The sequence below is a fragment of the Lontra canadensis genome, unplaced genomic scaffold (assembly GCF_010015895.1).
Source record: "Lontra canadensis isolate GAN:19392208 unplaced genomic scaffold, GSC_riverotter_1.0 scaffold43, whole genome shotgun sequence".
NCBI lineage: Eukaryota > Metazoa > Chordata > Mammalia > Carnivora > Mustelidae > Lontra > Lontra canadensis.
Window position 1 is genome coordinate 1,830,912 of NW_022631037.1, and position 16,951 is coordinate 1,847,862.

Below are 16,951 nucleotides of genomic sequence, written 5' to 3' on the forward strand. Positions count from 1 at the left end.
TGTATAGGCCATTCAGAAAATATTTGATTCCCCAATTTTACAGATCTTATAAATGTTAACACATTTCATTATATAATATCAAAAAAGTCACATTCTATACTGTCACCACCACTATCATCAGGAAAGTCTATAAGTATCATAAAACTGCCAAGCTCAGAGTAGAATATACAGTTCTTCAAAATACTGATTTTCACTTAAATTTTATCAGACTTTGTTTATTTCAAGAATTACCATCATTCAAAAAAAAAAAAAAAGAAAGAAATTACCATCATTCATCAGTCTTGCATTCTTCCAAGTAAAAATGATGTCCATGAAAAAAAGTAGCTAGGTTCAGCTAACAATCCAAACTATGCTACAACTGTTTTTCCTCAAGATAATCATCCTACTCCTATATGCAAAACATTTTGAGTACTACTCACTTCTTCACACAGAATGTTAAAAAGGCTTAAAGGTCTTTTTAGCTGTTCTGTTCACACAGAATGTTAAAAAAGCCTAAGGTCTTAGTAACTTTTACTACTTCATCAAGGACATTCTTTTTTTTTTTTTTTTAAAGATTTTATTTATTTATTTGACAGACAAAGATCACAAGTAGGCAGAGAGGCCGGCAGAGAGAGAGGGGGAGACAAAGAGAGAGACAGGAAGGCAGGCTCCCCGCCCAGCAGAGAGCCCGATGCAGGGCTCGATCCCAGGACCCTGAGCTCATGACCTGACCCGAAGGCAGAGGCTTTAACCCACTGAGTCACCCAGGCGCCCCCATCAAGGACATTCTTAAGTGTAACTGGCTTTTTTTTAACTGTGTACTAATGACGGTGAAGAAAACTACTATTGAAACAGCATGGTACCACTATCTTGATTGTGGTAAGGTACTGACAATTTTATCCATTGTTGCTTTTGCACCATCAATGCAAATGTCAAGACAGTTTTCAAAAAGGCAAATAACATCCTATTATTACTATTATTATATGCCTGAGAAAAAAACAACAGTAATCTTTAGAGTTCCCTGGACTACTCCTTGAAAATGATCTGCTCTAAGGAGACTGAGAAAAATTATCGGGAAGTAAAGTCCACAGCTTTAGAATGTACAAGAGGAAAAAAACCTTTCGGATTTTCTAGTCCAATTCTTTCATTTTATAAATGAGGAAATGGGGGCTCCAAGAAAATAGCTTTTCTCACCTCACATATTAGTAGTAGAGATATGATAGCACTTAGAGGACTTCTGAATTATTTTCTACTATACTTTGCATTATACAATTACTTTTTTTTAAATGAGTTTAGCAAATTCCACATTTTCCTTCTTTAAACTAAACAGTGGCATAAATACATACATTTTGTGGAGAAAAGGAATTTATCTTTCCTAATGGAGTGTTGAGTTTTGTGGTCTTGCCTGAAGCAACTTTTGCATCCAAATGATGTACCTCCTTTTCAAAACAATGACGCTTTCTAATCTGTAAACACAGAACCAAAATGAAGTTTAATGTAACAAAAATGTGAGCAGGCCAGTTATTTTTAAAGGTCAAAACAGTTTTTGGTATGTTTTTAGCATTAAAAAAAGATGACTATTTCTAACTGGCAATAATCAAATAATTTTTAAAAAATACAAATAAGCACCTTATAACTCTCAAATCCTAACCAAAATGGCTTTAATTAGTCATGTGTCAAAACTACAGTATTGTAAAATGATCTTTCCATAGATAGTCCTACCATATGGATATCAAGTGTAGTATTATAGCAAAGTTCAATTACATATCTAATTGGAAAGTAAAAGCAAATAAAAATAAAGCTTCATTCTAAATTGTAAAAACTCAGGGCTGCTGAGGGATTCAGTTGGTTCAGTTTCCGTCCAACTCTTGGTTTTGGTTTGGGTCATGATCTCAGGGTTGCAGGATAGAGCCCTATATGGGGCTCCCATGTGAGCCTGCTTGGGATTCTCTTTCCCTCTCTCTCTGCCCTTCCCCCTCAAACTCTCTCTCTCTCTCAAATAAGTAATTCTTTAAAAATATATATAAATTGAAAAAATCCAAAATAAAAATTTTAAATGTAAATAGTCATGATTTCCTAGATGACAAAATAAATTATTTGATTAATGTTACCATTACTTACTAGATATTTCATAATTCAAATTGTATTTGACTAAATTTCTTCTATAAATCCCACTAAGTTTTTTTTCCAAACTGTTTATGCCTTTTACTACTTGTCAAAAACTTATTTACTTAAATTATGAAGGGAGGGGAAGCATTTCTATTGATAATCCCATTCCTACCAAAAAAAGAAATGAGAGTCAATTAAGTCAGAGAATAAATGTTATATGTTGACCCCTTTCACACAATATCCAATTCTATGTTTACATCTTGGAGAAGAAAATATATACAGATTCATACTTCATTTGTAACTAGTACTTTTCCAAAACTAAACTAGCTCATTCTATTTCTAAAATCAAGGTTTGGGGCACCTGGGTGGCTCAGTGGGTTAAGCCTCTGCCTTCGGCTCAGGTCATGATCTCAGGGTCCTGGGATGGAGCCCCACATAGGGCTCTCTGCTCAACAGGGAGCATGCTTCCCCCTCTCTCTCTGCCTGCCTCTCTGCCTACTTGTGATCTCTCTGTGTCAAATAATTAAATAAAATCTTTAACAAAAAAAAATTAAATTAAAATCAAGGCTTAACTATGGAAATTAATAAAGATTATATGTAGAATAGATATACTACAGAAGAGTGCAAACAGTTTTTTAGCATATTCAATTAGAAATATATAATTATCTATAAAGGATATGCTAATTAATTATAATAATCTCTTTATTTATAACTAAATCTATCAAAGTACCAGCCTACCTCCCTACCTCACTGCCATGAACTCTATGACAAAATACTGTATTCATGTATGAAAAACACATTTCTTATAAAATATTTAGTAATTGAGGTCTTTCAGTAATTTTTAGAAATAAACATTTTATAATGTATTGATATTAAAACTCAAAAAGTAAGAGTAAACCTTGTCATTATATTAAAACTATCAATAACAAAAATATTCATGACATAAATATTCATATCAAAGATATTTTGGCCAAAAGAAAATGCAATCATTAGGTAAAAACAACAGTTAAAAAGTACAAAGTATCTACATTACCAGTGCATGCATTAAGTACATATTTTACCATCAAATTCCTCATATATAGAAAAGTACCATGCAGTTTCACTTTAAAGACATGTTATAATGAATAATCTACTATAATAAGAAACTCCTTTGTAATGAATAACTATATAAAATAAAGTTACAATAATTTACCATCTAATTTATGTCCATGATACAACCCAAGTAAATTCTGCAAGTGCCACTGAAAACCTGATAGATATTTGACTCCCATGTGCAGCGATAACAGTATCATTTCACTGCCAATAAACTGTTTACCTGCTGTGTAGTTTCTAAGGGTCGAATTCTTTTCTTCTCTACTTGAAAATCATCATTTTCATCTCTTTTTATGGATGCCTGTTTCTTAGCAGATAGCTTTGCAGCCAGTGTAGTTTTTTCAGGAGAGTCTTATATAAGAAGTCACAAAAATTAGCATAAAAAACTTACAATTAGGCAATTTTTCTAGGAAAAATTTGAGTCAAGATGTTATGGCTTCTCAAAATTTCATTAACATATTTAAAACATGAAAAGTTCAACATGTTTAAAAGCATTTCTTTACTACTGAGTTTACTTAAAAAAGATATAACATTTGTGAAAAAGGCTTTCAATAGCAAAGTCCAATTCTGCTTTAACAGGTTTAGGTTTTTGTAAATGACTCCCGATAATGTGGTTTAAAAAATACAACTATAAGTGTCTCACAAGAAAATGTATTTCACTTATATAAAAATCTTTCTTGGGGCACCTGGGTGGCTCAGTGGGTTAAGCCTCTGCCTTCGGCTCAGGTCATGTTCCCAGGGTCCTGGGATCGAGCCCCACATTGGCCTCTCTGCTCAGCAGGGAGCCTGCTTCCTCCTCTCTCTCTGCCGGCCTCTCTGCCTACTTGTGATCTCTGACTGTCAAGTAAATAAATAAATCTTTAAAAAAAAAAAAAATCTTTCTTTACAGTTTCTCAATGTTTCTTCCCCACTGAGCTTCTACATGTTCTTTAGGCTTAAAAATACAGTAGAATCAAGCTCTTATAATCTGTCCTTTAATGCCACTACTCTGAAGATCATCAATGACCTCTTAATCACCAAATATTAACCCACTTAATAGAAGTGAACACTAGGTTTTTAAGAAGTCAAATTAATATGCCCAATATGATATAGCTAGTTAAGAGGCAGAGCCTGGATATGACTGACTCCTACTGCCTGACTCCAAAATCCAACAGTCTAACTTCTAGGGATACAGCCAAACTTAACACTATCTTCTTGAAATACCACAAACACAATTCCTTTTTCCTTAATTTCTGTAACACTTTTCTTAACTGTTTCTATACATTGGTTTCTCCTTTTCCCCAAATTCCTTCCTCTCAGCTCTTCTCTATACATTCCCTCCACTCCGAGGGCTTGAATTCATTTAACAAGCATTTATTTTACTGAGTCCATACAATTTCAGACACCATGGAAAACAATGAAAAAGAAACAGCCTAGGGCCTTAAAAGATTTACAGACTATTAGAGGAGAAAGCCCTAAAAGCAAGTCCAATATTATTTTCAAAAACCAAGTTTGAGTCTGTAAAACCACAAGTAAATCTATGCTACACAGCATTGATTTTCAAGCTTTTTCTGAGAGGACTATATTTTTTAAAGAAATATTGCTTAAAATTTTCAAAATAGAATAAAAGACCTAGAACTTCCCTGATTCATTGTCCCATCCCCCCAACAGGCCATATTTTTTCCTATGACTCTTAGGAACACAGTTTAAATACCATTATATTCTAGGGGCACCTGGGTGACTCAGTCAGTTGGGCGACGGACTCCTGATTTTGGCAAAGGTCATGGGATAAGCCCTGTGCAGGCTCTGTGCTGGGCATAGTGCCCATTCAAGATTCTCTCTCTCAGGGGTGCCTGGGTGGCTCAGTGGGTTAAGCGACTATCTTCGGCTCAGGTCATGGTCCCAGGGTCCTGGGATAGAGTCCCACATCCAGCTCCATGCTCAGAGGGAGTCTGCTTCTTCCTCTCTCTCTGCCCCTCCCCCGACTCATGGGCAGGCATGAGATCTCTCTCATAAAAAAAACTTTAAAAAAAAAAATTCTCTCTACCTCTGAATCCCCCCCACCCACCACTCACATTCTTGAGTCCTCTAAAAAATTAACACCACTATATTCTAAAATCTTAATGGTCTTGTCTTTCACACCTAGGTCTTTTTTGGGGGGGGCTATACAATTCCATTTTATTAGTATCAGACACTGGGCTTAAAGTTTTACATAGATCAGCTCCTTCTACCATCCCATGAAGTAACAAGTATTATTTTACAATTGGGGAAACTGATACATAGAAAAATAGAGTAAGTGCCCAAGATAAACAATGGAATTGATTCCAAATTGGTTTCCAACATAATCCAATACCTTTAAGATCTGTTTTGTCTTTTTTTTTTAAGATTTTATTTTTAAATAATCCCTACACCAAACACAGGGTTGGAATTCAAACCCAGAGATTAAGAATCTCATGCTCTACTCACTAACCCAGCCAGGTGCCCCTTTTTAACTTTTTTTTTTTTTTTTTTTTTTTTTTAAGTAAGCTCTATGTCCAACACAGGGCTTAAACTCATGACCTGAGACCAAGAGTTCCATGCTCTACTTACTGAGCCATACAGGTCGTTTTAAAAAGTTATCAACTAATGTAAGCCCACTGTGAAAGATGTAAGCAAATTAAAAGTACAAATAAGAAACAGTAAAATGCCATCCACTTCCCTTCCTCCCTTCCCACTTGCTCATTTCTTATTCTTCCTCTCTGAAGTAATAACTATTTATCTTTCAGCTTGAATCCTTCGGGATGACTTTTTTCTTTTTATCATTCTTTTTCATCATAATATGTGTACTCTTTTATCCCTATCCTATCCCCCCCCCCCCCCCGCCCCTCTTCCCCTCTGGTAACCATAGTTTGTTCTCTATAGTTAAGAGTCTTTTTCTTGGTTTGTCTCTATTTTCTTCCCCTTGGCTCATTTGTTTTGTTTCTCAAATTCCACAAATGAGTGAAATCATACATTATTTGTCTTTCTCTGATTGGTCTAACATTATACTCTCTAGTTCTATATTGTTGGAAATGACAACATTTCATTCTTTAAATGATTGAATAATATTCCATCATATGTATATGATAGGATACTACACCACACACACACACACACACACACACACACACACACACACACACCACATCTTCCTTATCTATTCATCTATCAATGGATACTTGGGTTGCCGTTATAGTTTGGCTATTCAATTAATGCTGCAGTAAACATAAGGGTGCACGTAACCCTTTGAATTAGTGTTTTTGTATTTTGGGGGGTAAATACCCAGTAGTGCAATCCCTAGATTGTAGGGTAGTTCTACTTTTTATTCCTTTGTTTTTAAAGATTTTATTTATTTATTTGACAGAGAGAAAGAGAGCAAAAGCAGGGGGAAAGGGAGCAGAGGGAGAAGGACAAGAAGACCCCACTGAGCGGGGAGCCAAATGCGAGGCTCATTCCCAGGACGAGATCATAACCAGAGCTGAAGTCAGACACCTAACTGACTGAGCCACCCACGTGTCCCGGGGTAGTTTGATGTTTAATTTTTGGAGGAACTTCCATAATATTTTCTATTGTGGCTGCACCAGTTTGCCTTCCAACCAACAATGCAAGAAAGTTCCTTTATCTCCACATCCTTGTCAACACTAGTTTTCTTGTGTTTTTTATTTTAGCCATTCTAACAGGTATGAGGTGATATCTAATTGTGGTTTTGATTTGCATTTCCTTGATGATAAGTGATGCTGACCATCTGTGCACATGTATTGGCCATCTGTATATCTTCTTTGGAGAAATGTCTGCTCATTTTTGAGCATTTTGTCTATCCATTTTTTAATTGGATTATTTCTTTTTTGGATGTTGAGCTGTATCAGTTCTTCACACATTTTGGATAGTAACCCTTTTCAGATATTTCATTTGCAAATATCTTTTCCCATTCAGTAGGTTGCCTTCTAGTTTTGTTGGTTGCTTTCTTTGCTGCACAGCAGCTTATTTTGATGTAGTACCAGTAATTTGTTTTTGCTTTTATTTCCCTTGCCTTAGGAGACGTATCTAGAAAAACGTTGCTATAGCCAATGTCAGAGATTACTGCCTGTGCGCTCTTCAAAGATTTTTATGGTTTCAGGTCTTACATTTAAGTCTTTGATCGATTTTGAGTTTATTTTTGTATATGGTGAAAGAAAGTGATTCAGTTTCATTCTTTTGCATGTGCCTGTCCAGTTTTCCTAACACCATTTGTTGAAGAGACTCCATTTCCCATTGTATACTCATTCCTCCTTTGATGAAGATTGACCATGTAACTGTGGATTTATTTCTGGATTTTCTGTTCTATTCCATTGATCTGTGTGTCTATTTTTTGCCAGTATCATACTACTTTAATTACTACTGCTTTGTACTGTAACTTGAATTGTGGAATTGTGGTACCTCTAGTTTTATTGGTGGGTTTTTTTTTTTAAGATTTTATTTATTTATTTGACAGAGAGACACAGCAAAAGAAGGAACACAAGCAGGGGGAGTGGGAAGGGAGAAGCAGGCTTCCCCTTGAGCAGGGAGACCAATGTGGGGCTCGATCCCAAGACCCCGGGATCATGACCTGAGCCAAAGGCAAATGCTTAACGACTGAGCTACTCAAGAACCCTAGTTTTGTTTTTCTTTTTCAAGATTGTTTTGGCTATTGAAGCAAAACAATGAAAGTTCTATTTCACGTCAATAAGAAAAAGAATAAAAGCCACATATCATTTCAACAGAAGCAAAAAAAGCATTTGACAAAGTACAACATCCATTCATGAAAACCCTCTGCAATGCAGGTCTAAGGGAACATATCTCAACATAATAAAGACTTTATATGAAAAACCCACAGCCAACATCACATTCAGTGGTGAAAACCTGAGGGTTCCCTTAAGTTCAGGAATAAGGCAAGGATGTCCACTCTCAACACTTTAATCAACATAGTACTGGAAGTCCTAGCCACAGCAATTAGACAAACTAAAGAAATAAAAGGCATCCAAATTGGTAAGGAAGAAGTAAAACTTTCCCTAATTGCAGATGACATAACACTATAAGAAACTATATATAAACCCTTAAGACTCCGCCAAAAAATTACTAGAGCTGATAAATGAATTCAGTAAATTTGCTGCATACAAAATCAATGTACAGAAATCTAAGCACAGAATGTACAGAAATTCTTACAGATTTATAATGAAGCAGCAGAAAGGGAAACTAATGATCCCATTTACAACAGCACCAAAAAAATAAAATAAAATACCTAGGAATAAACTTAACCAAAGAAGTGAAAGGCTTGTACTCTGAAAACTATAAAACGCTGATGAAAGAAATTCAAGATGACTCAAAGAAATGGAAAGACATTCCACGCCCATGGGCTAGAAGAACGAATATTGTTAAAATGCCAAAACTATTGAGAACAATCTACAGATTTAATGCAATCCCTATCAAAATACCAAGAGCATTTTTCACAGAACTAGAACAAACAATCCTAAAATTTGTTTGGAACAACAAAGGCCTTTCATACCTAAATCATCTGCCTGGAATGTATTTTTCTTTATGGCATAAAGTAGGACTCAAATGTAAATTTTTCATATGGATATCTAAGTACCACCTATTAAAAAAAGTCCCTCCTTAGTCCTCTGCTCTGTAAACATACTTTTTTTTTTTTTTTTTTTTAAAGTAATCTCCACACCCAGTGTGGAGCCCAATGCCGGGCTTAAACACACAACCCTGAGATTTAAGACCTGAGCTGGGATCAAGAGCCAGACACTTAACCAATTGAGTCGCCCGGGCACTCCTAGATGTAGTTCTATAAATAATCAAGTTTTGGGGCACCTGGGTGGATCAGTGGGTTGAGCCTCTACCTTTGTCTCAGGTCATTGTCTCAGGGTCCTGAGATTAAGCCCCAAATCAGGCAGGCTCCCTGCTTGGCGGGAAGCCTGCTCCCCACCCCCTGCATTGCCTGCCTCTCTGCTTACTTGTGATCTCTCTGTCAAATAAATAAATAAAAACTTTAAAAATCAAGTTTCTAGATACATGTGGAACTGAATTTGGGTTCTCTATTGTTTTTCACTGGTCTAACATTGTGCTAATACTAAACTTTCAATTATAATAGCTTTATATATAAAAAATCAGGATATCTCATAGATTAATTCCTCTCACCTTGACCTAGTTCTTGAAGAATGTCTTAGTCCTTTGTGTTTCCATATATATTTTAGAAAAGATTTTTGTAATTTTGAGCTCTGCAATTTTTTGTCAAACTGGTAAAATACCCACAGAATGAATCTAGATCTTGGTTCTCAACTGGGGCACTTTTAGGCACTTTTAACGTCCCAAGTCCCACTCCAAGGGACACTGGGAATAGACATTCCCGGTTGTCACAAAAGGCAGGACTACGGATATCTAGTGGGTTGAGGCCTAGGAGACACTGCTAAACATCCCACAATGCTTATGCTTGTTATGGGGGACGGGACAGCCCCCATAACAAAGAACTATCCCGTTCAAAATATGATAGTGTCATTGTTGAGAAACTCTGCCCCAAATAAATCAAGGGGGGAGTTTGTATGGGCCCATTAAAGGGTAGGAAATATCCACCCAAAACAATAATTTAGTTTTAGAAAAACTGAATTGCCATGTGCCAAATAAGATTAAACCCAATTCATTTTTTTAAAAAATCATATTATAGGGACGCCTGGGTGGCTCAGTTGGTTAAGCAGCTGCCTTCGGCTCAGGTCATGATCCCAGCGTCCTGGGATCGAGTCCCACATCGGGCTCCTTGCTCGTCAGGGAGCCTGCTTCTCCCTCTGCCTCTGCCTGCCATTCTGTCTGCCTGTGCTCGCGCTCTCTCCCTCTCTCTCTCTGACAAATAAATAAATAAAATTAAAAAAAAAAAATCATATTATATGCATACAAAAAGGCTTATCTTCTTGTTCTTTACAGCAGGGGAGTCTGCAGGAAGTTTACCAAAGTCTTTAAAATATAAAGTTATAAAGAAATAAGATCTATCTAGAATATATTTAAAAAAAAAAAAAAAAACCTTCATAGAAATCAGTAAGAAACAACCCAATAGAAAAATGGGCAAACAAATAACAGGCAATTCACTAAAGGGGATATTCAAACTATCAGTAAACATATAAAAAGATGCTCAACCTCATCAGTCACCAGAGAAATACCAATTAAAACTCAGGCAAACACCATAGATGCACAAAAGCTAAAATTTTAAACTGGAAATATTAAGTGTTAACAGGTATGTTGAAAAATGCAACTTCCAAATACTGCTAGATGTAGGGCAGCAGGGTAAATAAATTGGTTCAACCACTTTGGAAATATTAGCAATATCTATTATAGCAGAACATAAGCACACACTATGGCCAGCAATTCCATTTCTAGGTATAAATCTAATACAAAATATCCATTTGCACTAGAATGAACAAGAATGTTCATAATAGCATTAATAATCCAAAACAAAAACCACTCAAATATCTAGCAGCTGTACAACAAATATGCTGTAGAAATAATATATAAAAACTAGTACTATATACAACAACACCAATGAATCTCAGAAATACAATGTTAAGCGAAAGCAGACAGGCAGTACAATGTGCAAAAGTACACATATAATTACATACCTATAAAGAGGTAAAAATCATCACTGGTGACAGAAAGGAGGACAGCAATTAGGGCCTCTACAGTGTAGCATAGTTATGTCCCATGTTTTTTATCTAGGTGGTAGTTACAGGACTGTTTACTTTGTGAAAATTCATCAAGCTTATACACTTAAAATCCACACGCTTTTCTATATTTAGGTTATTTCATATTAAAGAACTTATTTAAAAATACAGAGTATCAGAATACAATCCTGACCACGTCTGATTCTTCGAGAAACTATTCTAAGCAACTTTAACTCACAGTCACATTGAGCATATATTGACAACTGATTTTTTACAAAGGCACAAGGCAGTGGATAAAACAGCTTTTTCAATAAATGACGCCAAACAATTATATATCCATATGCAAAATAAATGAACTTGGATCTATACCTCGCATGATCTACAAAATTAAATTCGAAATATCTCAAACTAAAAGTAAAAGAACTCTCAAAACTTAACAATAAGAAAAAAAAAAGCAGAAGATTTGAACAGACATTTCATCAAAGATACAGATGGCTAATAAGCACATGAAAAGATCCCCAACTGTCCTAAGTGATTAGGGAAATGCATATTAAAACCACAATGAGATACCACTACATACCTATTAGAATAGTAAAAAAGACTGACCATACAAAGTATTAACAAGGATGTAAAGAAATGAGAACTCCCAACCGCTGCTAGTGGGAATTTAAAATGGTAAAACCACTTTGGAAAACAGCTTGGAAGTTTCTTACGAAGTTAAACGTAAGTGATCTAGTCACTTCTAGTATTTACCCTCAAAAAACGAAAGCACATGTCTATAACAAGGACTTACACAGAAATATTCACAGTGGCTTTATATGTAATAGCTTAAAAGTAGAAACAACTCAAATATCCATCAACAGGCGACTGGATAAACAATTTGTAGTAAATTCATACAATAGAATATTACTGAATAATAAAAAGGAACAAATTGTTGATACATGCAACATGGACAAATTTCAAAAGAGTTATGCTAAGTGAAAAGCTAGACAAGTAAGCATACAAACTAAGATTCCATTTAAATAAACTTTAAAAATGCAAACCAATCTACAATGATTGAAAGCAAATCAGTGGTTGTTGGGAAAAAGTGAGTCATGGAGGCTTGGGAAGGATGAATAACAAAGCATAAGAAAACTTTTGAAAGCGATGGACATGTTCACTACCTTGACGCTTTAAAGGAGGTACACCTATATCAAAAATTACCAAAGCGTATCCTTTATATATATAGTTATGTCAAGTATATTTCAATGTTTGTTTAAAAAAAATACAGGTCGTAGGGGCACCTGGGTGGCTCAGTTGGTTAAGCATCTGACTTTAGCTCAGGTCATGATCCCAGGGCCCTGGGATCAGGACCCCAATGGGGTCCCTGCTCAGCTGGGAGCCTGCTTCTCCCTCTCCCTCTGCTGCTCCCCCTGCTTGTGCTCACTCTCTCTCAAATAAATAAATAAAATCTTAAAAAACAGGTTGTATATAAACATATACCAGAATTTCTATAATTATCTCAAAATTAATTCCATTCATTCATACAACAAATATTTATCTAGACCCTACCATATTTCAGGCACTCTGCTAGGTACTAAAAATACAATGATAATAGGGAGAGGGTGGTTGGGTTATGAACATTGGGAGAGTATGTGCTATGGTGAGTGCTGTGAAATGCGTAAACACGATTCACAGACCTGTACCCCTGGGGCAAATAATACATTATATGTTAATAAAAATAATTTTAAAAAAATACAATAAGCAAACTGACATGGTCCCTGACCTCAGAGAGTATATAGTCTACTACCGGAAGCAGAGCTTGACAAATTATGTACACAGAAATACAGATAATACAAACTGTGACAAGTGCTATGAGGGAGAGGTGCACAGTAAGAAGACAGAACAGGGAAACCAAATCTAGTCTGACAGAAAGGTCAGTATGGCTCCTTCAAGGAAATGATATATAAGCTGAGATCTAAAGGAAATTCAGGATAGATGGGACTTTCCTCAGAATAAATACTAACATAAGCAAAGTCTCTGAGGCAGGCGAAAGCATGATCCTCTTAAGGAATGGAAAGAAAAGCCAAAACTGCTAAGGGTCAAAACAGTATAGACAACACTATTGGTCAATTCTCCAGCATATATTCAACCACTTCTTCCTCATTCATAACAGAATCATACTTTAGTTCAAGTATCTACCCTCCTCCATATGTAGTCATATGTTTTAGAGGAAGATAACTCCATCCTTTGTTTTAGACATGGATACTATTTACGGGCACCTGGATGGCTCAGTGGGTTAAGTGCCTGATTCTTGATTTCGGCTCAGGTTGTGATCTCAGGGTTATGAGATGGAGTCCTATGTGGGGCTCCGTGCTCATCAGGAGTTTGCTTGAGATTCTCTCCTTCTCCCTCTGCTCTTCCCTCTCTCGCTCTCTCCCAAATAAATAAATAAAATCTTAAAAAAACAGAAAAAACAGAAGTGGATGCCCTTTAGACTTAAGTCAATTATGGCAACCTCTTTTCTTCCTGCCAGTGAATAAAAGATGACATAAGTTAAAGCAGGAAAAGAAGTTATGGCGTCCTCTAACCACGAGATGGCACTTTGGACTAAGGAGCTATCAATGGAGATAGAGGTTTTCATGGAGAAATAAGGAAGAACAAGGTGTATAGGATGTCTCCTAGGTTTTTGGCTTAGGTAAAGAATGGTTAATCCTTTCCATATACTCAAAGCCAAAGAAATATTTTTAAAAATTAATAATCTTGTGATATTCTTAGTATACTTATCTTAAATCTAGTATGAACTGTTTAAGGATCATATTTAAAACATACCTGATTCTCTACTCAGCCATAAAAAAGGATGAAATCTTGGCACTTGTGACAACATGGACGGACCTAGAGTATTATGCTAATGAAATAAGTCAGACAGAAAAAGAAAAATACCACATGATTTCACTTATGTGGGGAATCTAAAAAACAAATGAATAAACAACAAAAAAAGCAGAAACAGGTCCATAATCACAGAGAACAAACTAATGGTTGCCAGAGAGAAATGGAAGATACAGGCTTCCAGTTACAGAATGAATAAGTCACAGGAATAAAAGGTACAGCATAGGAATATAGTCAATGGCACTGTAATGACATAAGGCAATGGATGGTAGACACTTTTGATGGGCACAGAATAACGCCTAGACTTGTTGAATCACTATGTTGTACACCTGAAACTAATGTATGTAATACAGTGTGTCAATTATACTCCAATTACAAAAACTATGTATATAAAAGGAAAATAAAAGCTAGCAAAAAAAAAAGCTAGCAAAAAAAAAAAAATTTAAGCTAGCAAAATGTCTGAATAAATTAAAAGTTAAGCCAAGAATAAAATAGTCCAAAGCTATCTATCATATGTGTTACCTAAAAATAATTCCAGAGAAATTAGGTGGAGATACATAGTCAATTATGCTAAGCAAATGTATCTTAGTTAAATATCACAACAGCAATAATTAAGGCGACTACATATACCAACAGAGCCAGGCAAAAATATAAACTACCTTGATAAGTTGATGAAGTGTCATTTCTTTCAGAAGGTGGTGTACTTGGACTGTTGAAATGATGTGAAGTTCCTTGGTTCAAGTCAATGTTTGTAAAATTCTTTGAATGGCATGCGCAACAACATGATGGTGGTACTTCAGGTTTTTTACTTAAGCTTTCATCCACTGGCTTCCCTAAAAAAAAAAAAAAAAATGAAAGAACCCAAGTTGTAATATTTCTCATTTAAAAAACATTTAAAAAACTGCAACTAGGATGAGAAACCACCCAATTTGCCCCAGATTGGGAAGTTTCCTAAGATATAAGATTGTCAGTGCTAAAACTGGAAAAGTACCTGACAGATCTGGGCAAATTGGTCACCCTGTCTCCAGCATCAAATTACAACAAGAGAGAAACACCTACACTAGAAACACTTATAGAGAAGTTAACATCAATTTATATCATTTGTAAAAATCTGATAATAGTCAAAAATTAATAATGTTAACTAGCTGGGTATTCATTTATATTGAGATTTATTAAAATATCAAGCAGGGAAGATTAAAATAAAGACCTAAAGTATATTCTTAATTACTACTATTTCCCTGAAGAAATAAAGCTCAATACATTAAATAATGTAAATACATAAGGGCTAAATAATTTCCACTTTATATATCTATTTCAAATAGAAACATGTTTCATGATATATCAATTCTTTTTTTTTTTAAAGATTTTATTTATTTATTTGACAGAGAGAGAGAGATCACAAGTAGGCAGAGAGGCAGGCAGAGAGAAAGAGGGGAAAGCAGGCTCCCTGCTGAGCAGAGAGCCCAATGTAGGGCTTGATCCCAGTACCCTGAGATCATGACCTGAGCCAAAGGCAGTGGCTTAACCCACTGAGCCACCCAGGCACCCCTGATGTATCAATTCTGATACATGTACCAAAATCTATTTTAAGATCAACATTCAAATAAAACAGGTAATTTTTAATACTTAAACAGAATACATAATTGTAATAGCGGTCTACATTGTGTGCCTACATGTATACTACACCAGATCTTAGCCAAAAGGCCAAGAAGCAATTGCCCACATATACAAAAACACAATTCATAGAAACTAAAAAAAGTGAAAAGTTATTTTCTATGAACAGTATTGACATTATTTTCCCATCTGTACTACATATATACTACTAATTCTATTTTCAGTCTCCCATTAAAATTTTAGATTATTAACAGATTATCTCATTTTTCCCCAGAGTAACATCATTAACAATCAAAATGAACAAAAGTTATAAAATTTTTACTTTTTATTTTTTAAATCTTATCAGTAGCATGTTTCCTTTTAAACACACACACACACATATAAAAATACATAAATACATACCTACATACACTTGTGCTTAACTTTAAATTCTCCTAATACTTTAAGTCAAATCCATCTAATACATAACTAAAACATATCCAATACTGTATTTCAGATTTATTATGTATATTAGCAAGTATTTCAGATTCAAATTATGTATATTGATGTATATTTGCTAACAAAAGCCTCGTAACATTTATTTTTCATAAAATTAAATGTTACGAGGCTTTTGTTAGCAAATTAAGTAAAAGTAATAGAAAATAATGTATTTATGAAAACAATATTATAATAAACTTTTGCTTGTCTGGCATCCAAACAAGTAGAAAAAAATCAACTAGAATGTTTTCTTTAGATATTCTGTGGTCTAACGTTATAAGGAAGGGACAAATAAGCAAATATATTAAAGCATTTACTCAAAGTGATTATTTGTGTATGTTACAGCATCATGATAGGCCCATCTCTTTCATCTTTTACATATAAATTATCATAATCATTTTCAAAATGATAACTAAGCATTCCAAGATTCTTATGTAGACTCTGAATCATCAAAGGACTATATTATGTTCAAAACTTTTTTAGAATTAACAACACATTTTGCTCAGTTGAAACCCTTTTGGAAGATATGTAACTTGGGGCAACTGGGTGGCTCAGTTGGTTACGTATCTGCCTTCAGCTCAGGTTATGATCTCAAGGTCCTGAGATCGAGCCCTGCATCTTGATCTTCTGCTTCTCCCTCTCTGCCACTCCCCCTATCTGTGCTCTCTCTTGCTAACTCAATCTCTCTCAAATAAATAAAATCTTAAAAAAAAAAAAAAGGAAGATATACAACTTACAAAAAAATATCTTTAAAGAGAATCTGTAGCCAAACTATGGAAAGAACCTAGATGACCTAGATGTCCACGAAGAGATCAATGGATAAAGAAGATGTGGTGTGTATACACACACACACATACACACACACAATGGAATATTATGTGGCCATCAAAAAAGCGAAATCTTGCCATTTCCAACAACGTGGATGGAACTAGAGGGTATTATGCTAAACAAAATAAGTCAATCAGAGAAAGACAATTATCATATGATTTCTCTGATATGAGGAATTTGAGATGACGGGGGCGGGGGGGGAGGGTCATGGCGGGAAGGGAGGGAAAAAAATGAAATAAGATGGGATGGAGGAGGGAAACAAACCATAAGAGACTCTTAATCTCAGGAAACAAACTAAGGGTTGCTGGGGGGTGGAGGGG

General features: G+C 35.3%; 1 protein-coding gene across 1 annotated transcript in view; it reads right to left on the reverse strand.

Annotated features, from left to right (window-relative positions):
• BRIP1 (BRCA1 interacting protein C-terminal helicase 1) overlaps positions 1-16,951 on the reverse strand; it is a 179,660-nt gene that overhangs the window by 158,126 nt on the left and 4,583 nt on the right. The window contains exons 4-6 of the mRNA XM_032871881.1: positions 14,372-14,545; positions 3,404-3,531; positions 1,326-1,445 (exon numbers count right to left, since the gene is read on the reverse strand). Coding sequence (XP_032727772.1) covers positions 1,326-1,445; positions 3,404-3,531; positions 14,372-14,545 — 422 coding nt within the window. The remainder of the gene's footprint in view (positions 1-1,325; positions 1,446-3,403; positions 3,532-14,371; positions 14,546-16,951) is intronic.